The sequence below is a fragment of the Plectrocnemia conspersa genome, unplaced genomic scaffold (assembly GCF_051122295.1).
Source record: "Plectrocnemia conspersa isolate PC_06_02 unplaced genomic scaffold, ASM5112229v1 ptg000008l, whole genome shotgun sequence".
Classification (NCBI taxonomy): domain Eukaryota; kingdom Metazoa; phylum Arthropoda; class Insecta; order Trichoptera; family Polycentropodidae; genus Plectrocnemia; species Plectrocnemia conspersa.
This window is the reverse complement of record NW_028277172.1, coordinates 23,107,413-23,131,940: the sequence shown is the minus strand read 5'-3', so window position 1 is coordinate 23,131,940 and position 24,528 is coordinate 23,107,413. Positions and strand designations below refer to the sequence as shown.

General features: G+C 30.3%; 3 protein-coding genes across 3 annotated transcripts; all 3 read right to left on the bottom strand.

Annotated features, from left to right (window-relative positions):
- Positions 1-3,302: 3,302 nt before the first annotated feature.
- On the bottom strand, positions 3,303-4,116 carry LOC148233486 (insulin-1-like). The gene is made up of 3 exons (XM_088189275.1): positions 4,097-4,116; positions 3,672-3,873; positions 3,303-3,603 (listed from the first exon to the last, which is right to left on the bottom strand). Exons 2-3 carry the CDS (start codon positions 3,871-3,873, stop codon positions 3,431-3,433), a joined length of 375 nt encoding a protein of 124 aa, XP_088045401.1. The 5' UTR covers positions 4,097-4,116; the 3' UTR covers positions 3,303-3,430.
- Positions 4,117-10,902: 6,786 nt separating this feature from the next.
- Positions 10,903-11,745, bottom strand: LOC148233485 (insulin-like peptide 5). The gene is made up of 3 exons (XM_088190010.1): positions 11,711-11,745; positions 11,272-11,470; positions 10,903-11,203 (listed from the first exon to the last, which is right to left on the bottom strand). The coding sequence occupies exons 2-3, from the start codon at positions 11,468-11,470 to the stop codon at positions 11,031-11,033; spliced, it is 372 nt and encodes a 123-aa protein (XP_088046136.1). The 5' UTR covers positions 11,711-11,745; the 3' UTR covers positions 10,903-11,030.
- Positions 11,746-18,327: 6,582 nt separating this feature from the next.
- Positions 18,328-19,083, bottom strand: LOC148233484 (insulin-like). Its single transcript, XM_088189872.1, has 3 exons — positions 18,998-19,083; positions 18,732-18,921; positions 18,328-18,685 (listed from the first exon to the last, which is right to left on the bottom strand). The coding sequence occupies exons 2-3, from the start codon at positions 18,919-18,921 to the stop codon at positions 18,468-18,470; spliced, it is 408 nt and encodes a 135-aa protein (XP_088045998.1). The 5' UTR covers positions 18,998-19,083; the 3' UTR covers positions 18,328-18,467.
- Between the last annotated feature and the right edge of the window lie 5,445 nt (positions 19,084-24,528).

The following is a 24,528-nucleotide window of genomic DNA, read 5'->3' as shown; positions in this document are numbered from 1 at the left end:
TAGAGATTTTTGTGACAGACATACGGACACTTGTATTTTCTGTTTTATAGTATAGATTCTGCTATTTTTGGTTTCATATGAACAAATGTTGGATTTCTTGTAAATAATCCTTATGAATACATAATACGGCTAGAGCATTCAACCGATCTTGACCAGTCACAATTTTTAAAAGTGTTTATATACGTTATAAAGTGCTACATACAAGTGTCACTAAAACAATTTCAATTAATTTTGACACGTCGGAAAATGTATCGACCAATTTATTGTTTTATATAATTTATTGATTTATGTATATAATTCGGATATCAATTTATCTTTACTTTTAGCATTGGAAAATTTATTTTTGTGTTTTCTAAGAAAATGTGGTCTATTCAATTTTTTAAGGGTTACAGTATAAAATTACTACTAGAAATTAAATTGCATACTAGAAACTAGCGCTATAATTTATATTATAGGCATAATGAGTCAATGTAATAAATTGAAGCTGGAAAAAGTACAGCATTAATTTCTTCGTCATTTATACTTGAAGGAATACTGGTATTATCCGTTCTTGTTTTCCAGTGCTTTTATTTTGGGAGCGCTGCGATACGTTTCGTTGTCAACTCGCAGAAGTGTTTTTATAATTAAACACTCCTGGAAATTGCTCAAAGGCATCATAGACAGTGGCGTAGCTAGGGTATGTGCCGCCCAGGGCGATCCTTAAAATTGCCGCCCCCCCCCCCATACATTTTTTGCAGGGTCATAAAATCAGCATTTGTTAAAATAATAAATCTGTTATTATTAAGATCTTGTTCGTGGATTTATATATGTTTTACTGCATTTAGGATTAAGAACCACACTAGATGATCCCATCGCGAATATGTCGCCCCCAAGCAAGTGCCGCCCGTGGCGGCCACCCCCCTCCGCCCCACCATAGCTAGGCCACTGATCGTAGACAAACAACAGCTCCAAATGTGGGCTCCGGAATGTGGTTATAGTTTTTGGTCGCGTCCACTGTTCTTGCATGTAAAATCTAGAACTGGAGCACTTGCCAACTCTTCTCTGGCAAAGGCCGTTCGTCTGCTCAAAACTGTGCATCTCTTGCACATATGGGGGTTTGGTTCAATTTGTGTGGGACAATGCACATCTGTTGAGGAGATTTGTTTCTGTTATTTTATATTGTTTTTGTGTGTTTTTACTTATATGTGAATATCAGGCAAGGGCGGTGAAATACTTTCCCTCTCGATCGCTCGCGTGTTAGCTGACGAGAGTGAGATAGATAAGAGAATGCGGTCAGCATGCCTTTTTAGGTCGTCAGCATTTAATCAAATCTTTAATTTCCTAATTGCCAAGTGGATTTACGAAAAAAATTCCAATACAGACTTTTTATTTTAAATTAAATTATGAAAATCTTGTTGACCCGTTGCTAGAGAATATTACGAGCCGTAGATACATGTCAAATCGCGTTAATACTCTTCTAAAATAATTAAAAATCGACGTCGCAAGCTTTCTAAGATAAAATGCATCATACTATAGAATATGACATATACTTAATTTATATGTATCACCTACTGCAATGCACTGACGGAAAGTTTACCGATTATACAATTGATCGCCGATGATTTATTTATTAAAAATCATGAAATGTCAGTTAACGTATTTAATTTATTAGTTTGTAAATTTAGATAAATTACTTATTTAATAACTTAATTACTTCAGTAGATGAATTTTTTCGGCAAATCCTGCTCATTTTTTTATTTATAGTTTTTTCGGTCCTTCGGATCCAGTGGTTCTTTTATCTTTATTTTCGGTTTGCCAAAATGTATGCATTTATTAATTTGTCGTACACTAAATATTTTATGCAACCATGGAGAACGATTAGCTCCTATGAATAATACTGTCTTCCGTTAGGGATGTTTATTATTTTATGATATTAAGAAGATTTTTATTGGTGATGATGATGGAGTGGCTAATTACAATGATGGAGTTGCTAATAATAATTACATAGTATACAAAAAGTTGTTTTTTGTTTAACGGATAATTTATATTTCGTTGGATAATAATTTAGTGTAGGATATTTCTCTCTTAGTTATCCAAGTGGTAGTTATGGTGACTACTAAATTATGACTAATGCCGCAGATGGTTAAGCAGGGAGTTGAAAATAGCAATGGTATGCAAATAGTTGCTATTTTTTACCGAGCTCTATATTTCGTTGGGTGATTAAAGATCTAAGCTTTCGTAACGGGTTGGTAATAATGTAGATGTCGCAGATGCTTAAATTTAATCGCTTTTATTTTTAAGCAGCTTTGCATTTCTTTTACACGATTTAATCATTAAATATATGCTTTGCATACGCATTGGAAGAATATGTAAAAGTCATCTTAAATCCGTAATTATATGGACAAGATCTAGTGTTTCGGTGAAGATGTTTTTTCGAATATGTTATCGTTTACTTTTGTTTGGATTTTTAGTTTTGATTTTGATGTATTTGTCATTCCAATAATTGTTTTTAATCCATCTTGTTTTGCATTACAAAGTCATTAATAACTCAATTTGTTTAACTTTACTTAATCATATTTTTAGAACATGAAACATTTTAAATACTATTCTGGATACCTGTAATTATTTTTAACATTCAGATAACTATTGTCAATCTGATTGTGAAAAACAATTTATACCGTATTGTCAAACTCTGTTTCTCTAATGTATGCAAGTGCATTTTCTAGAGTGGTATAACGTTAACGTGAATAAATATAAACACATATTTGTCGGAAGAATCAGTGCTTGTTGTTTTGAAGAGTGCAATACATTGTTTAATGGTGACAAACGGTTATAGAAGTCTTATTGTTTATGGTTTTCGAAAGTCTAGTGTTACTGTTGTTTATGTCTTCTTCTTACGTGTTCTAATATGGCGATTCCAACCAAAGGTTTAATTTTCATAAAACGCCATTGTTTAAATGAAACCTTTTGGTGGGGAAGTGTGTAGAATAAGACGCGATAAGAACATGCAAAATGACAAAGATATCATTGCTCATATATTTTTATTTATAATACAAAATAGCATAAATAGATAGGCATCGTCGTTTTACGAGACAGCATACAATTTATAAATACCAAAAATCTTTTTCGCTACAGGGTTATTCCTAATTTCTTGACCATATATTCAAATCACTACACTTGAACTATATGGTGCCAACCAACATGCAAAAGTATAGAAATTAAGAATAACCGCACGTATGTATATATAATGTATAATTCAGTAGTGTCATCCAGTTTCCATTTGTTGATAATAATTTAAAAAAATACAACCATAAGTTAATCGAGTGAAAAATATTATTTTATACAAATTTTATATTACAAAATTAGCAGTATTTGAGAAATTATTTTTACTTTAAAACCATTTTTATTTGGAATTTGGATGACATCACCGCATATAATTGCTACAGTCTAATTATCCGCAATATTTTCGCATATTAGTAATGGTGCAGCCCCTCCTACAGCATTCATCAACTATTCCTCTTTTGTTAATACTATTTCTTGACACCAAACTCTTGCCAAATAAAGGCCAGTCGTAGTCATTGCCGACGTCCTCGAGCATCTCATATTCATCATTAATAAGAAAATCTAGAAAAATACAAAATAAATCAATTATACAATTGACAGTAAAATATGATGTATAGGAAAATAAATACCGAAAGAATCTTTTTTGTTGCGATAATTGTCCGGAACGTAGTAATTGCTTTGGCATACCTCCTTCATAAATTCATATAATTCAGTACTGCAAACTCTCTGCGGTTTGTTGGTTTTGAACATATTATCCAATTTGTTTTTTCTCAATGAATCGCCGTTTACAATGGCGAACATTGTTATTGTAATAAACATATAAAGTCTCATCTGTGAAAGTAAAACGTTATATTTTATAAATTTATGCTTCGTTAAGAGGAGTAAACTCTGTAAAGTTGATAACACTGCTACAAATAATTAAATTATATTTATAAACGTGATTGATAATTTAAAATTCTTTTAACATGAATTAATTTAAAAAAAATGAATAATTAAGAATAATTAAAACAAGATGTAAGGTATTTTTTAATAGGATTCTAAGTAAATAGCAAACCTTTGTAGTGTTGTTTAATGTTGACAATGCTAAGAGATAATGTTGTTTCGGTTCAAAAGCTCGAGGCTTTTTATAGTGCGCCATAATTTAATATGTACATATATAAGTTTGTAAATATGAATGAAACTAACAAGCTCGCGCGTACGTCAAAGAGAAGATGCTTCCGATAAAATTATTAATTTAATAATAATAGCATAATTATATTTATATTAAATTATATTATAATTATATTTACGTGTTTTACATCGCGGTTTTTTTCTTTTAGAGTCTTATTCTCGATATATTTCGCTAAGATACTCTTATGTCTCCACTAAATTCTCTCGAAGTTGGCCAAGGTTGGCCAAGGATGGAGAATGTAGTGGGTTACTTCGGTCGATTTCGGATCTTCCTGCTCTAAAATCTCTCGAATGTCCGAGGTTTACCAAGAACGGGGAGCAAAGTGGGGGTAATTCAGTCGACTTGGCTAGCTTCGAGCGTTTCCGAACCTTGTCGGTATTCGTTCCGAGTCAAAGAGACCGAAGATGGAGCTACTCTTTCAAGCGCGAGCGGTGAGATACTTCCCCTTGCGCTCTCTCGAGTGTTAAGTGACGAGAGTGAGAGAAATAATGGCATGGTGGTTCGCATACTGAGATAGAACTAGTAACTCGGTTCTATTTCATTTTTATTGCGGTACAATGCGGTCACAGGAGCAAACGATCTGTTTATCTGTATCTATGTATTTAGGACCCAAATAATAGAGGGCACAAAGACAAAAAAATGTCCACGATGATTGGGTGCAAATCCAATTACCAATAAAATTCCGGTGAAGAAATTAAATAAAAAGAAAGATTCCCTTTTTGCCACTTACAGGAGCTATAATCGGAAAATAACATAGTCGTTAAAATCGGGATCATTTGATTTTGATTTTTTTGTGTTCAAAACACACACAATATTATAATACGCAAGAGCGCATAGAGCAGTGACAGCTGCCGCCTGTTCGTCATCCATGCCAGGAAGCGCGCGCGCGAATTAAATCCCCGAGAGTGTGGAGCGCTACTCGAAGTCGGCTATCTCGGCCGACTTCAGTTGTAGCTTCGGTTCGGACTACTTCGATAGAGTGTAGTGAAGGCATTAGCATTTTTTAGAATCACTTTTTTCACTTCGCACAGATAAGATTTTTTGTAGTTCACTTTTTCACTCGGTTTTAATGTTAAAAACACTATTTAGTCAATCTAAATAATGTTTCTAACATTAAAACCAAGGGAAAGTGCGAACTACAAAAAATCTCATACATATGTGCGAAGTAAAAAAAAGTACAGAATGTGAATATTTAATAAATTGTTAAGTGACACCGCATAACGAAACCGAGCATATAGGATCTCCATTCATACTCAGCCATCACTCCCAAGTAGGGATTCCAATCCCGGGATCCCGAATCCCGGGATCCCGGGATCCCGAACGATTTTCAATACCCGATGAGTCCCGGGATTATAAAACATAATCCCGAATTTTTCGGATTGGTTGATTTATCAAGCACAATCGAATTATTATTGACAACATCGTTATATTTCGTGTACAAACTTGCGCGAGTTGCACGTGTCATCTGTGAATCTTTGAGGCTGTGAGTCTGAACGTGCTTTTTCAGCAGCAGGCTGCTTAGGAACCAAAATCAGATCAAGGCTAAATGATAAAACACTTGATGCTTTGATGTTAATTCGTGAGTTTTATTCAAAATAATGTTTTCAATTAATTGTGTCTATGAATGTACATACCTATGTACATACATTGTCAAAAGTTCATTTTTTTCTTCTCAAATAAATATATAAGACCTTCCCTTTTTTATTTTTATTATATTATTTTCTATTTTAAGTTCAAGACTAAAATTATACGTACTTTATACATTGTACGTTATAAAAAACAGATGTAAAAATATATTGTATTATTCATTTTAAATTATTTGTATCGATTAAATAACATGAAAATTATCCCGGGACTGGTCCCGGGATCCCGGGATCGACTTATTGTAATACCGAAATCCCGGGATCAAAATTTTGGCCCGGGATTGGAATCCCTACTCCCAAGTTATCGATGGAAATATTTCTGCTCAATAAACCTCCGGCTAAGTTCTAAGATAATTCTGCTAGGCAAGAAAATATGAAAAATGTGACAACGTGACACTTAACGATGCTTAAAAGTCGATTGTCGTTCGATCACCTCCACAGTGAGTTTAGGTTTTTTGTAAAAAAAGCGAATTCAAGTTATACGATTATTCTAAAATACTTTTAGGTCATTAGCAAATAATAAATATTAATATTTCTTAATTGCAAAGTACGTTTTCGACAAAACAAACTGGCAATACAGACTCTTTATTTTCAATTAATTTATGATAAATCTTAGAAAATACCACGAGCCATAGATAAATGTCAAATCGCGTTAATATTCTTCGACTATTCCCCCGTCAAAAAAATATTTAAAATGAAGGAATCGACGTTGCAAACTTTCTAAGATAAACATTTATCACACTATAGGATGTGACATGTTTTTAATTTATACTGACTTATTTAGAAAACCAATCAGTTATTTTATTTATTAAAATTAAGTGGTAAAACAAACTAATGTGCTACACTGTATATATTTTTTTAAACATGCACTTGAAAAATCTGTATTGTCAATTTTTTTTAAAAACACATAAATTATAAAATGGCCCCTTACAATATACGAAACGTGATTTTTTTCTGCGAAACCTGGTTTATTCTGTCTTTCTGATCCAGTTGATTTTTTTATTGCCTTTCGGTATATCAAAATGCAGGCTACGCTTTGTGCTTTTTTTTAAATTGTCGTACATCATATACTTTATACAACTATGGTGATCGATTAGCACCTATTTTTAGGCGATAATATTGTCTTCCTTTATGAGTATTTATTATTTTATGATATTAAGAAGGTTTTTATTGGTGGTGATGATGGATAGCTAACATCTTCATAACCAGGAAGCTACAAATAACAATGGTAATATTCGTTATATAGTATACAAATAGTTGCTATTGTTTTACCGGGATCTATATTTCGTTGTGTGATTAAAGGTCTAAACTTTCGTAACGGATTGATAAAGATGTAGTGTGGGAGATTTGTCTCTTAGTTGTCTAAGTGGTCGTTATGGTGACCACCAAATTGTGACTAATGGCGCAGGTTATTGAAGCAAATTTCACAAATTTTATCAGCTTCGTTATTTCTTATACATATACATGATTCAATCTTTGAATATATGCTCTGCATGCGCATTGGAGGAATATATAAAAGTAATCTATAATCCTGTGATTAAATGGATCAGATCGAGTATTTCAGTGAAGAGGTTTTAAAAGTGAACAGTAAGAAATAGTATGTAGTTTTAATTATTTCATATTTTTTAATCGATATAATAAATACATATGTACCTACATTAATTTATTTACAAATTGTAGTAAAGAAAGATCAAAAATTGTTTTGTGTAAATACTTACCAGTGTAGTAGTGAGTTAATTTATACATATTTTTGTTATTATATACCTGGGAGTAAGTTAACTTTGTTATGTTGTTATTTATTTTAATTATTTTATATTGCATTTATAGTAAATTTTATTTAAAAAATCAGTGATTCTTAACGCTTCATTGCTTTGATTTATTTTACTACTTTCTTGAATAAATATGTTTTATTTATTTATTTTACCACTTTTATTTTATTCAAATTCATTATTTATTTAACATATTAATATATATTTTTCGGTTTTTGTAGATTTTTTTTCTTTCAAGGGGCTTTCAATATTTTTTATAAAATAAATATAAAATATTTTTTGTTATGGTAATTTATTTTTTATTCTTTAATTTATTGGTTTATATTATTTAAATTAAAAAATATTATAAATTTATAATGTTTTTTATTTGTTATTTCTTCAGTTATATATATTTGTAAATATATAACTATCTGGGGTACAACAAAACAGTGAAAAATCGACTAACGTACATGTACGGCAATACTCCTCAAAGGATTGAAATTAAATATTTTCAGGAAAATTATTGCTTAAAAATAATTGCAAATTGTGTAACAAAAATATTTTTTTATTGATATAAATTTACGTGTTTGTTTAACATAACATAAATGTATCAAGCAGTAAAAAACTGGCATTTAAGACAACTTTGTCGGTTTCAGTTCAGTTCAGTTCTCAGGAGAGATTAAAATTACTAGAGAACTCTCTGCGATCAAACACGAATAAAAAAAAACATTTTGCAATTTTTTGCTAGTCTTTTCAAAAGAAAATAATATTTCTGAATATATTATTCATTATTATGCATCGGCATAATTACGATTAAATAAATGCCAGACGGCTCCTTTTTAGCGAAAGTTATTAAAAATAATATTTTGTCTTTTAACCGTCAAGTTTTCTCTAAAAAAATATAAATATTGAATTTTTTAATAGTAATTTCAATAGAAAATAAAATTTAATAATGTATTATTCATTATTATGCAGAGACAGGATTTCGCTTAAACGACTCCTTTTTAGCAAAAGTTATTAAAAATAATATTTAGTCTTTCAACCATAAAGTTTTCTCATATTTTACAATTTAAATATCAGAATTCACGTCATGATCACACATTTATCTCATACACGATTTCATCAAACAATTAATGACGTTTATAAAAACATTTCAAGTGCATAATTTTTTCTAAAGCTAGAAAGAAATATCAATATCTCATATCTACGTGAATTGCTCTGCCTCATTAAAACTTCTGTTTTATAAATTAAATACTATATATTTATTTTTTATTTCCAATTTTTATAGTTAATTGAATACGTTTTGCACAATCAGTTATATAAGTTGATTGTTGCTCATTTTTTTAAATTACTTTCTGTTAATTGAAATGAAACTTTAAAAGAATAATTTAAATAAAACTCATGTACATATGTCTATTTATTATCCAAACTGTGTTTTTCGATTTTTCTTACCTTTACAAATATCTCTAGTTTTGATTCTACTGAATTCGTCATTCCACTAATCGTTTGTAATCATCTCAAAAATCGCAATTAAATGAAGCAAAAAATTATATTGCATAGTGAACAATATTAAAAATTAGGATAATTTTCAGGTGTGTCTTTCCCGCAGAAAATGTCAGCTCAAAATTTGCTGTAAAATCAATAGAAAAACGATTTCTTATCCTTTTTACTCTTCATAGGGATGGGGCGCAGGGATCGATCGAAGGGTGACACGTAATGATATATTAATAGGACCTCAATAAATGATATTCTGAAAAATAAAATAACGGTGTCAAAATTCTTATGCGTGTAAAACTGTTTAGCGAATGCCTTATTCGTCATATTAGGGTTAGAGCTCCCAACCTTTTTGAGCTTAGGCGCTACTTGTGAATCAATTTTTTACGGCAATCGACTTCTAAGAAGAATTTTGTTGTTTTAGTATATTGAAAAAGCTTAAATGACGTCCCTGATTCTAAACTAAAAATTCTCTAGTTATCCCTAAAAAAATCTATTTCAGTGAAATTATATCGGAATATATTTTCACCGGTAGATATATTATATATTTTTAGCAGTAAACTAGTTTATATAACAATTACATACTTATTTATTCACATGCAATGTATAAATGTTGTAGTGAATGTGTATTTTTAGTGAAGTTATATTTTCACTAATGTAGTCCAAATATATTTTCATCAGTATATAAATATTTCTACTAGCGAAAATATAATTTATCTTATAGGCGCTATTAAATTATATGCTGCTCTAAAATATTTATAAAACTTTATTTGACAGTTGCGAAACGTTCATATTCTGTTCAAACCATAACCTAATTATAGTTTTCAAAGCTCTAAAATATTTCTTTTAGAGGAAAGTAAGCGAAAGTAGAAGTACAGATTTTGCATATTTTTCATATGCACTTCGATATTACACTGTTTTAAAAATATAATAGCTATCCTCAGTGTTATTACTACGGACTTTTGATATGAGAGTATTGGTTAAAGTTTATTCAAACCAAATTTTGGTCAATAGGAGGGCGCAAAAACAATTATTACTTCTTAAAAATTAATCAAAAGCAATAAAATCGTGTTGCAGTAGGAACCATTGCGAATAGAGAAAATACTTATTTACAACAAATATACCGTATTGTCAAACTTCGTCTCTCTAATGTATGCTACTCTAATGAAGTAAAAGTATTTTTCTAGAGTGGTTTAACGTTAACGCAAATAATTATAAATACATATTTGACGGGAGAATCATTGCTTGTTGTTTCGACGAGTACAATACATTGTTTAATGATGACAAACAATTATAGAAGTCTTATTGCTTATAGTTTTCGAAAGTCTGGTGTAACTTTTGTTGATGTTTACTTCTTATGTGTTTTAATATGGAAAATCCAACCAAAGGTTTATTCATAAAGCACCATTGTTTTAATGGCCCTTTCTAGTGAGGAAGTATGTACAATAAGACGCAATAAGAACGTGAAAATGACAAATACGTCACTGTTCGAATAACAATAATTAAACGAAAAATAAATAAGAGAAATGTAGTTTGAGTAATATATTTTTATTTATAATACAAAATAGAATAAATAGATAGGCATCGTCGTTTTGTGAGACACAACATACAATTTATAAATAGCAAAAATCTTTTTCGTTACAGGGTTATTCCTAATTTCTTGATCAAATATTGAAATCACTACATGGTGCCAGCCAACATGTAGAAATATAGGAATTAGGAACAACCACAAATATATTCAGTAGTGTCATCCAGTTTCCATTTGTTGACAATAATTAAAAAAAATATAAATACAACTTATTGCATTGCGCAGTTTAGTTGCTCTACAAATTTTATTACAAAAATAGCAATATTTGAGAATAATTTTTACTTTTAAAACCGTTTTTATTTAGAATTTGGATGACATCACCGCATATAATTGCTACAGTCTGATTATCCGCAATATTTTCGCATATTGTTAATGGTGCAGCCCCTCTTACAGCATTCATCAACTATTCCTCTTTTGTTAATACTATTTCTTGACACTAAACTCTTGCCAAATAAAGGCCAGTCGTAGTCATTGCCTACGTCCTCGTCCATCGCATATTCATCATTAATAAGAAAATCTAGAAAAATACAAAATAAATTAATTATACAATTGAGAGGAAAATGTGATGTATAGGAAAATAAATACCGAAAGAATCTTTTTTGTTGCGATAATTGTCCGGAGTGTAGTAATTGCTTTGGCATACCATTTTCATCATTTCGTATAATTTAGTGCTGCAAACTCTCATCGGTTTATTGGTGTTTTCTATCATGTCCATTAGATTTTTTCTTGTATCGCCGTTTACAATGGCGAACATTGTTATTGTAATAAAAATGTAAAGTCTCATCTACAAAAGGAAAACGTTGTATATTATTATATATGTACATATGCATATATACATTTCGTTAAGGGGGGTAAACTGCTAAACTATGTCAAGTTGGTAACACTGCTACATATAAGCAAATTTTATTTATAGACTTGAATAATAATAACATACATAAATAAAAAAATATTAATGATTTAAAACGATTAAGCATTTTAACAAGATGGGAGGTAATTTTTAATAGGTTCTAAATAAATAGCAAACCTTTGTAGTGTTGTTCAATGTTGACGATGCTGAGAGATAATGATGTCTTGGTTCAATAGCTCGAGGCTTTTTATAGTGCGCCATGATATATGTACATACAATATAAATTTGTAAATATGAATGAAACTAACAAACTCGCGCGGACGTCAAAGAGAAGATGCTTCCTATAAAACTATTAATTTAATAATTAGAAATATTTCACTAGGGTGCTGTGAAATAAAATACAATAGTAATCAGAATAAACCATTTTCAATATTTACTAAAAAATATCTACCATACTAAAATTTATATGTCAAAATTATTTATAATAAACTAATAGATTTATAACTCTCAAATTTTAATGCATATTTGCGCAGATGTTCATTAACAGTATCTATTAATATTTACGTGGCAATTGTACTAAAAACCGTTGGAACTTACTTTAACAGAAAAAAGGGTCAATGCCGAATATCTCTGATGTCACTGAGCAGGTGCTGCACCCCCAAATTGCACATTCTAGATAATGCGAAATGTGCTCATGTTATGTCGTTAATATTTTAAAATATCTGGAATTGTTTTTAAAGCTTTGAAGAGAGATAACTCTCAACCACCGGTGGTTTTTATCTCTTCCCTTATTTTAGTACTTACCTCACCAATGACGTCATTTCAATTTTTTTTAGAGGAAGGGGGTGGGGGAATTTGGCCAGTAAATAGTAATTTTTTTAATATTAAGATTCATAGTATTTTATTACATAACATACATTTTTCTGTTCAAATTCAAGCAGTCCTTGCTTAGAATCTACGTCAAAAGCAATACAATTGTGCCGTCGTCGACGACTTACAATACGTAAGAATCAAATGTAGCATAACTAAACCGAATTTTGCCCAATAGGAGAGCACAAAAAACAATTATCCCTTCTCAGAAGTCAAAAATTCACATCAAAAGCAATAAAATCGTGTCGGCGCCGTCGCAGTGGGAACGCTCGCGAGCGTTCCCACTGCGACGGCGCCGACACGATTTTATTGCTTTTGACGTGAATTTTTGACTTCTGAGAAGTGATAATTGTTTTTGCGCTCTCCTATTGACCAAAATTCGATTTGAATATACTTTGATTAGCCTTCTTATATCAATAGTTCATAGTAATATCGATACGGTAAGCTATCATATTTTTAAAACATAGTGTAATATCGAAATGCAGACAAACTGTAGAGCAATATGTGAGATGTGATGTCTGTCTTTACTTATTCTTCAACTTAGTTTGTATTTTGGACTTGCTCTAATGAAAGTTCTAAAACTGTAATTAGTTTTAGAGCTTTCATTAGGTTAGGATTGGATTTGAACAGCTAATGGACGTTTCGCAACTGTCAAATTGAGTTTGGTACACTTTTTAGAAGCATTTAATTTCACTAGCACATATCAGTTTACGCTAGTTATAATACTATACATCTACTGACGAAAATGTATTTGGACTTCACCAATGAAAGTATATCTTGCCAGATAAAATATATTCTCGCTGGTAAAACTATATATATCTACCAGCGATAATGTATTGCAACATCACTGAAATTACATATTTTAAAAAATATTTTCGGGATAGACTATTTTTTTTTAATTTTCTTTGAAATATACCCCAAAAATTTTTAGTTTAGATTCAGGGACGTCATTCCCGCTTTTTCCAGAAGAGGGGAACAATGGTTGGCCAATGCTCACGATATGTAAATGATTTTTTCAAAAGTCTTTGAGAATAAAAACACTTCTAAGCATTGCTGAAATCATGATTAGTGGAAAACGTTTTGAAATATTAAATGACCTGCTGATTCATGGGCTTGAGTAATTGAACTGGTGATTTTAATGAACTGATGTGTCTGGTGGAGGATGATCATGTGCATTTTGAGACTTTGAGGGTTATCTTCAAAAGAATCATCTACTGGCAATACAAGTTCTCAATTTTTAATTAATTTATGATACATCTTAGACCCGATGCTAGAGAATACTACGAGCCGGTAGATAAGTGTCAAATCGCGTTAATCTTTTTCGACTATTCCCTAAATAAGTCAAAAAATTTATCAAAAATAAAGGAATCGACGACGCAAAATTTCTATCTTAAACCTGCATCATACTATAAAATATCACATATTCTTAATTTATAAATAGCCACACTTACTGCGCACATTTTCCAGAAATACTGACCTATTTAGGAAACCGATTACAGCAATTTTATTCATTACACCAAATAGTAGTAAAACGATTAAATAAACTTATGTGCTACACTGTATATATTTTTTTAACTTACACTTGAAAAATCTGTTCTGTCGGTCTATTTAAAAAACACATAAGTTATAGAATGACCCGTTAAAGTATACGACACGTGAATTTTGTCGGTAAACAAGATAGCGGTGGTATTTTCAATTTTACGTTCCATTTCTCAGAATCGATATATATGTACATTAATAATATGAAGGCAAAGATTATAATTTGACATCAAAATTAGTTAATCTATTTATTCTATGTAAATAATTCACTATGATCTTTAAAACTGTAGCAATTGAATACCATTTAAACCAGAAAGATCTCTGATACTTTATCAAATCATAAAACTATAGCCAACATAGATGCACTTTTATGAGCTATGACTCAATATTGAATAGATATGTATGTACATATATCATAATAATAATGCCTGCAATGTACTAATACTGAAAAATACACTGGCTTTTGATTTAGATTGCTTGATATCACTGTTTTTATACTGTCCATGACATATTTTGGGTTAAAATGCAATATTCTGTACAAAACGAGTCAGTTTGTAAGATGTCGTGACGGAGTGGTGTGAAATTTAATTACAGCTGGTTCGAACGAATAACGTTGAAATTTGAAATTACGAATATTTAAATTTTTTAGACTATATTTTATAACAAGACGGTCGTTACCAATTTTTACTCGGTTAAAAACGTAAGCAAATCCCCCCCCCCCTCACCTATCCAAAATGACATCCCTGCGATTCTGTGTCGAGGCAATAATACTGTATTACTCTAGAGATATTTATTATTTTATTTGTTTTGCATCGATCATAAATATATTTATTTAATGTTGAGCAAAGTATTTCTACATATATTTTGTGCATTTAAATTGTGTCACAGTTTGAAGACCAGAATTCATTTTCATGCATGGCTTCATCAAACAATTAATCGAAGTTTATAATAACATTTTCAATGCTTGATTTTTTCTGAAGCTGTTTCAATTGTAGGGCATGAAAATCTCTTATACACGTGAATTGCTCTGCCTTACCAAAACTAGTTATTTTCTTCTCAAATATCTGATTCTGTTCATATCAAATGATCCATATCCATTTTTTCAAGGGTCTTCTAGGGTGAATTGATCTGCCTCATTAAATCTTCCTTTAATTATATTTATTTATATTTTTAATTTTTCTAGGGCATTGAATATTTTTTGCACTATCAGTTATGCAAGTTGATTGTTGCGTCTTTGTTTGATATAATTTCTCATTTTTTACTTCAATACAAATATTAGTCACACGAGCTTTCGCTGACAAATAGTTAGTTGCTTATGAATGAATCTTAGGTACATCTCAGCATAATCATTTAAAAGCAACTTTTGTATAATTATCGGACACATATTTGAGATCTAAAGTAAAACATACATATCGTCTTCGCAAAATATTGTTTACACTGTTTATGATAATCTAAAGCTATCCTTTAAAAGCAATAAAAAGTTTATCAATCAAAGATTACCTTTCAAATCCCTTAAAAAATTTACAATGTATCAAATCACGAACCATGAAATAATATTCAGCGAATTTGAATCATACTGGAAATTACTGTATCTAACAAGGCCATTGAAATATTGAAGACTTTAAAGTGAATTCATTTTAAAGCCTTTAATTATTGCCATAGACTGCTTTTTAAGCAATATAAACTCGTACCCTTCTTGTCTATAATTTCGTATTAGTTCTTCGTATACCGGATACGGACCATATTTGTGATGAAATATTTTAAAATTCTTATTTCTAAGTGAATATTGCAAAATACAGTTCAACATAGTCAACTTTTTTTTATTAATATATTCATCGTCGAAAAACAACTAGTCGCATATAAAATAATTTAAAAATACACTTTGTAATTGCTGAAATTTCAAAGTATACTCATATTTTCTACTTGTTATTGTGCAGCTTTGGACATACTCAATGGCTGGTATTGAATTTTAAATTAAAACCATATGTTTAATTTATTAGGGTAATATTTTTTTATCATATCAAATTATAGTTGCTACAACCCATATGCACATCGAGCAAAAGAGTATTTTAAGCAGCATGAATAATTAAAATAAAACTTTCTACCAATGTATTTTAATTTTTTAACATTTAAGCTCTATTATTTCTAAAATAAAAATAAATAGTCTTGATTTTTTTTATAGTTAACATATAAATGTTTTTGTATTCAGTATTCAAACTATATTCTTAAATTCTTTATAACTTTACGAACGTATTAGAATATTCGAATAACTATTGATCTACTTGTGTTTCGTATAATTGTCCAACTATTCGTGCAGTATTAGTTTATATTTGTAATGAAATATTTATATTGTTTTGAAATTCAGATGAATATGGCTATACATAGTTTAACAACGCAGGTAGTCAACTATTTTCCCAGATGAACTGCTTCAGTATAGCTCATTGCACGCTTTTTTATTTATGAAATTCATATTCTTGTCATTCATTTATTTATAACAAAAAAACAAGCAATGGCATATGAAATAATAATAAAAAAACACTTTGTAATTGCCGAAATTCCAGAACATACCCACATTTTTAATTTAATACTCTAGCCGTTAGGGCCAAACCAGCAATATAATGCAGCGGAGAGTTCATAAGCATTGGTTTCTGTGCGTGGCACTGACAATGTGAGTGATAATGTTAAAGAAGTTGTAGATCATTTAAATAATGAATTTAGTATAATAAAAATATATTATTCGGCTTTTGTGGATTTTTTTATATCATTTCAGAAGCTCTTAATATTTTTTTATAAAAATTTTTTGTAATGTTTATTTTTTTGTATTCTTTAATTAATCGATATTATTTTCTATAGAAATCATTTACATTAAATTGAATTTAAAAAAATATTATTTACATATAATGCTTTTAATTTATTATTTCTTCAGTTAAATATGTATATATCTGGAGTACCTCAAAACAGTGAAAGATCTACCGCCGTACATGTACGGCGATACCGCTCAAATGGTTAATGGTATTATTTAAACGAAAATAAAAATGCTACTGAACACAGTGACCTTTCCTTTTAATTAATATCACTTATGCAATTTTAAAAATATAGAGCTCAGTCTCGATATTTAGCATTCCGCTAGTGGATCCACGCTCCCATTTTGTTATGATCACTCTACGAGTTTATTTTTGGTGGAGTCCTCCCCTCTTCTATTTTCCTACTTTGAAGTGCCACTGCATTAATTACCTCTGCGTGGTGCGTGATACGTTTCTTTTAGGCCGATGGATCCTTGCCACCAATATGTAAATTTTCTCAATTTTTTCGATTTTTTTAATTTTGACATATTACGTATGTGCATTTATTTAGTGAAGTCATTTTGAATGTATGTGGAAGCCACAGATCCTGTAAGAAATGAATGAGATCAATCCAAGTTTGGTAGTAGCGGTGAAACCTAATGCAGGATCTCCAACTTGTTTATAATTGACTGACTAAATATAATTGTAAATTATGTGGCCAATATTTGTGCCTGCAACATTGTTCCTTTGTGTGCTCTATTGACTGATTTGAGAGTTAAATAAAACCAGGAGGAACACTGACTGATAGTGATAAAATAGTCATAAGGATATTCGTGATATCAAGTGAATTTAAGTGAGAGTCATTCTAGTGTTTTGCAATAACTTTAAAGTCAGTTTTTATTTTATTAGTCTAAGTCTAAGTTTTTGTGCAATAAATATTTTTTATGTTAGAGTTCATGTTTTTTTCAAATAAAAGTTTTATATTAATTCATCTGATTTATTTTTTAACCTTTTCCGAACAAAAGTCACTAAATGATCGATTTTCGGTCCACGGTGCCAAGATGTCACCATTGGTGTTACTTTAGAGGCGCCACTAACGGAGTATTAAATTTTTATTAAAAATGGATTTTTAATTTATTATTATAAATAAAAAAATACGTTTATTCTCGAAAATTTTTGATGAAGAAACTTGTAACCATAGTTAACATCCAGTACTATCTATTTTACTAATTTATTATTTATGTAAAAGAACTTCGTTATTATCTATACATGTATAATACGTATATAATGTGTCACCATGAAATCCGTATAATAATTTCAAATTGATATATGATATTTGCTATAATAATTAATTTCATTAGCAGATACTAGCAGTGGTCGGTAATAGAAAAGTATAGTGAAGACTCAGGTATCTTTTTAACTTGGAATAAAATATAACCCCATTATATAGTGCTCATATAAATAATTTATTTAATAATTATTCACTAAGACACCGAATATATAATTTATAAGTTGAAATTATCGATTAGTTAAATACATTTTTCTCAATTATTATTAATTACACAATGAAATCAATATTTTCAATAAGAGGTAGTAGTTTAACATATCACATTTGTATTTGAAATTTCATAATTAAATAGATTCACTAATACAAAAGAGCATAATGTAATAATAATAATAAGATCGCACACGACATTATATTAATTTAGTATCTAGTAATAATGTGGAGTCGTATCGAGGATTCAGATGGCGCAATAGTTTCTGAGCTCATGCAGGGTGCATGTGTTTTTGCAGCAGTCGTCGACAACTCCTCGCCTGTACCTCCTGTGGTTGCTGGCCTGGCTCGGATCCATCAGAGCCAGAGCCGCCTGTCTGGTTAAGAAGGGCCACACAAAATCTTCAGAAGACTTCTCGTAGAAGTAGTCGGCGGCGGGCATGTCTCCTTCTGAATTGAAAATCACTTTTGGGTTTCTTTGGTAATTTTTTCTGCCCTATTTCATACTCACATCCGTTCCTCTTGGGGTTCGGTCTCCATTCGTTGTATCTGCCCTCGCAGATTAGACTCAGCGCTTGGGTGAGCATCTTTCCGCACAGTCTCTTCCCGTTGTCTCTCTTCAGCTCCTCGGTCAGATCCGGTTGAGATTTCACAGCTCCTGCTGAAAGGAAGACCAGACCGACCAACCACACGAGATTCATCTGAAATAGAAGTGCAACAGGTGTTGTTTGTATATATGTATACACTTTATATTTAGAAACAATGAGCTATACAAACCCTTAGTGCTGATGTTGACGAACGAAGAACTCAAACGAAAGTAATGCTCAAGTGGAGAAATGGCCCAATTTTATAGTTATCGCCACCTGAAAAATGTTTCTTGTATAAAAACGTATACGTTAACGGCAAATTTAGGGCTCGCGGTGTCGTACAGGAGAGAAAGACTTTTCCAGCACGTTATTTAATTATGTAACAATAAATATTGTACTAGTTTAACGTATTTTCAATAACAAATATTTTTAATGTAAATCTTATAAAACATTTTACTTGCATGACTCCTATCATTCTGATACATTTATTATCCAAATCCTGATTTTAGATGATTTTGAAATAGCAACTGAATTTTCTAGTGATAAAACGGGAATTCAAGTAGACATCGTATATACTGATTTTTAGTAGGCCTTCGACAAGGTTTGTCATGGGTTATTATTAAAAAAATTGTCGCAACTCGCTTCCTCGGATGATTTAACTCGGTTATTCTCGAGTTATTTGAGCGATCGTAGACAGTTCGTAACCTATTGCGGCCGATTGTTGAAAGAATATTTCACCCATTCGGGGGTTACTCAAGGGTCCAACCTAGACCCTCTGCTCTCTATGTTATTTATTAATGATATAAATACGCCAGTTACAAATTCAAGTTTTCTTCTGTACGCAGATGATTTAAAATTGTATAAATACATTCGATCTGTTGCGGACTACTTCTCTCTACAGAGTGATTTAGACTCTCTATGGAGATGAAAAACGGTTTTTAAGATATCTTTACAAAGGGACATATGGTTATTATCCATTCTTATATCCCTGCGTCTTTTTTTTAGGAGCATTAGGATACGATTCGCTGAGTTCTCACAGAAAGTTGTATATCGCTAAGCATTTCTTTGAATTATTGAAGGGTGCTGTCGACAATCCAGCTATTCTCGAGGAATTCCAGTTTTGAGTTCCAGAACGTCTTCAATAATCACGATCGCTTCCTCATTTGATAGCCGTTGGGGCTAGGACATTCGCACTTTCCGACTAGCCTATGGCTGTGGCCATCCGGCTCCATAATACGCTGGCATTACACGTTGATCTGTTTAATGTTAGCTATGAGGAGCTGGTCCATTTCGTATCATTTAATTTAAATATTTTATTTTATTATTTTTTGTGTAATATTTTAACTATATCTATATATATATTATTTTTTGTGTATTAAATATTACAATTATTGTTTCCAACCATCGTGACGCATTGGGGTAACCTGTTAGGTTAATATGGTCTTAATTAAATCTAAATAATATAATTGTAATATTACCTTTAAATTAAAACCATCAATAAAATATATAAGCTTATTTTATAACATAAAATTTGGTAGAACTCATGATAAAAATCAGTGGAAAATCCTTTCGATGAAAACTGATGTCAAAAATTAAAAACAATTTAAATTGACATGCAATCAGTATTTAAATGACATTTAAGCCAAAATAGAAAATATGGAATCAAATTTTTTGACCTAATAATATTAAATACCATTATAATATTTTGTTAAATTAAATTTATATTATTTATTATACATACTAGTTGTATTACCCAGTATCGCCTAAGGCGACATAAACTCTTAACATATGTTAAAATGAATTAGTTGTATATCGAAATGCATACTTGAAATAAAATGTAATTTGACTCTTACAACACATACGCGCTTATAATCTTGTGCTAGTAACACCTAAGGAGACAAACACAATAATCACTTTTGATAAAACCTTGGTACAAGTGTTTTAATCGAGCGTTTTTAAAATACACTTCTTTATTCTTTATTTTTGCCTTCTTACGCTATTTTTAAATGCGTTGTTTAAAGATAGACTGATTAATATGGGGTTATAAAAATGAAAAACACAATAAGTTATATGTATTTTTCCCAGTGGCGTCCCCAGCGATGTAGTCAGGTGTCAAGACAGATTATGTGCAAACAACCACCGCCGGGTTATTCCGGGTAGCCTAAACAAGTCTCACGTTAATATCTTGAGGAAACGAGCGAATAAATTAAGGAGTCGACGTTTCATAACGCTTCACCGAAGAATTTTTCATCATGTTTGACGTCGTTTAACCCCCGCAACCTTAATTCTTATAATAAACACCACATTATACTACCGCGAATCGATATTTTATATCGCTTTCATATAATTAATATTCTGTACCATCTACTTTGCCTTTAAATAAAATATAATAACTTCATTCATAAGAACATTATATTTATACCTAAGTGATTTAGAAGAACCACAATTAAATAATAATTAACAATCGCTATCGAATTTAGGTGAAACAAATCAATTATCAAGTCTCATTATCTAATTGACGTCACATAGATTTGTGCTTGCAATAACTAATATATTTGATTAATTTAATTAAGGTGAGAAAACCTGTAAATATGGTTGAAATTGCAAAAGTGTTTTTGAAACAAAAATAAATATTCGGCAATAATCAAAATATTAAAAAGTTATTTAAATTTAACTGTACAACAATTTTACACCTTTTTATCACAAGTATACTATTACTAGACGATTTTGCTAGATATTTATATAAAAAACTAAGAAAAGCAATAGCCACAAATATAACAAAACTGGTTAATTTGTAAACAAATACTATATTTCTGTACTGAAAAATTTAGTTTTTGATTATAACCCAAAGCTAAAATTTAATTACATATATATATATATTATCCATAATTATCAACTTTTTAAAGGAAAATATATTTACAGATTTGTGGAATTGACTTTACACAGCTTTGTAAAGAAACAATAAAACCTTCTGCAGCTGTTTATAATAAATAGAGAAAAATCCTAACAATTTTCGATACGCGGCTAAATTAGTTGTGATATTTTTTTATAATAAATATGTTCATAAGAGAATTTCAATCAAAAACGCTTCTTTGCTATACATCCCAAAGAGATTGCGTAAATAAAATTTAAGTTCATTAGAAAAAATCTTAATTTCCCGCTGCGAAGCCACATCAACTTCTAGATACATGTTTGAGAAAGTAGTTCTCTCAAAGTAAGCACTCCAAGAAAATAAAACTTTCTCAAGCCCAATATATCCTAATTCTTTAAACAAATAAAAATAACAGTGTAAGAAAAATATATCGAAAATTTTTTAACTACGCGGCTTTTATGGATTATGAATTTTAACTTTATAAAATGTCAGCTTACAAGAAAATTTATAGATTTATTAGAAACTCACTTTCTTATTAGACGTCAATTTCTCTAGCGTCGATTACATTATTTATGCCAAGTATATGGATATGTTGCCAGTCAGTTTTGTTTTGTTAATGTTGCCAGAACCTCTTCTCTAATTATTCCAGTTTAAATTTCGCTAAAAACCCAAAATTTTCTTTATTAGATCGTTATCTTTGAGATAATATAAATAATCACTAACATCTACAGTAGGATTTTAAACCAAAATAAGAAAAAATTAGCCATGATTATTTAACCTAAAAGTGTGATGACACGACTTTGAAAAAACTTAATGCTATTTCGTTAACCCAAAACTATATTCATTTGTAAGTGCTTGCTTTTTTTTACTGATTTCAACGCGTATTTACCTTAAGAAGATAGGAAGGCTTGCGTATCAAGCCTTTTCTAGCTTTCGTCTATTTTGCTAACGTTTCGACCTTCGATGTTGGGCTCACCATCTTAGGCAAAGTCTAGGTCTTATTTCGGCTGACGCAAATCTTATGGCTTGTTATTTATTGTATGTTTGTATGTCAACATTAAGTGTTAAATTTCGATAAAATATATAATAATTAGAAAAAGTATGCACTAGCTATGAGTTTTAGTTAAAGATTACAATGCTACAATTTGTGTATACTTTCACTAGATAATGTATGCTTTAACTAATGAGTGTAAACTCTGCAACGTGAGCTAGTTACATCGTAAACGAACAAGATTTGACAGACAAACATGTTTGCCAACCATCCTAATCAATCTGATGCTTATTGTTGAAGTCTGGCTCTAGGTGTTCGCATATGATGATTTATTTGTAAAACGCCATTCTTTAATTGACGTTTTCAAATGGAAAATTGTGAAAAATCCCATACAATTTATTTTTTAAAAATATAATTTAATGATAGATTTCTATTATTTATTGAAAAAAAAAATATTTTTAGACCCAGCGAATTAATTTTTAGTTTTTCCGTTTCAACATATATTAACCACCATATTTTTTATGAATTACCACTTAGGTCTTCCAAAAACGTCATAGTATTTAATAATCATTTTGTCACTCTGGTTCAAACACTAATGGATTGAGTCTACTGCTAAGTAGTATTACTTTTACATACATTTTTTATTAGATTTTTATATGTTTGTGTTTGGACGTGCGGTGAGAAATTTTACATATTTTTCTCCTGAATTGTCTGTTTTTCTACGATGTATTGTTTTTATATGCTTTCTTTAAAAACGGTACAATAAAAGTATCTATGAAGGTAGCGAATTTTTTTTTATTGCAATATTACAATAATTTACCTATCAGTATGAACACCATTGTGCTGTAGGCTATGTATTATATGCTTTTTTGTACATTATTTATCAATTATAGGCACGTGTTTGGGCAACGTCGACAGAGATGCATCGGTTCCTGAGTCACCCCCTCATAAATTTTCCAGCCGCATCCGGATTCTGCAGCTCAGCGCAAATTCATCCTGAAACTGTTCTACGAGAATTCGCATTTATAGGCCGACTGAGCTACTAAAATGTAATCGGACCATCTACAATCGTGAATTCCGGAAAAATATTGTTTATAAAGGAGAAAAAATATTCAAGGACTATTATCTAGATATAATATAAATTTGGTAAGTATATTCTGACGAAGTAATTGTATACTGAATATTATACGATTAATATCCGATATATCGTTATATTCTTAAGAAGTTAATTATATTCTTTTACACAATATGATTAATAATAAATATAAAAACAGATTCTATGAATTCTAAATATTTATGTTGCATATTTATGACAATTTGTAGCAGTCGACTTACAATGTACATTCATCAATAAAAATTGAAATTGAGAAATTGCATGAATGAAATAAGTACCTAAAACTGAGGGTCGTAAAACAATGAAAAACAAGTGTTATATAACTTGCATATAATTAATCTAGATATTTTTCCTCTAAAATTGGGCAATACATACACAATGAAAATTGCATATTCAATCAACAAGGAAAATTGGATTAACAAAATCAGAAGATCTGCATAAAAAAATTACTTTGAAAATAAAATCATCATAAATAAAACAATCAATAATGTACATAAATCTCAGATCATTGGCTTACAAATCTTTCATTATTATTATCATTTTATTGATATTTTTTGTGTGTTCATTTTGTCGCCTCATAACATAAGATAAACAATTATGTTACAATCGAAATTAATATACTAATATATATAATATTTTCCTCATATTTATATACAATATAGTATTAAATTTGACATCATTTTTAATAATCAATACATTTATGAGGCAATAGTGTAGGGTCTGAAGATCCGTGCGAAAGCGCAA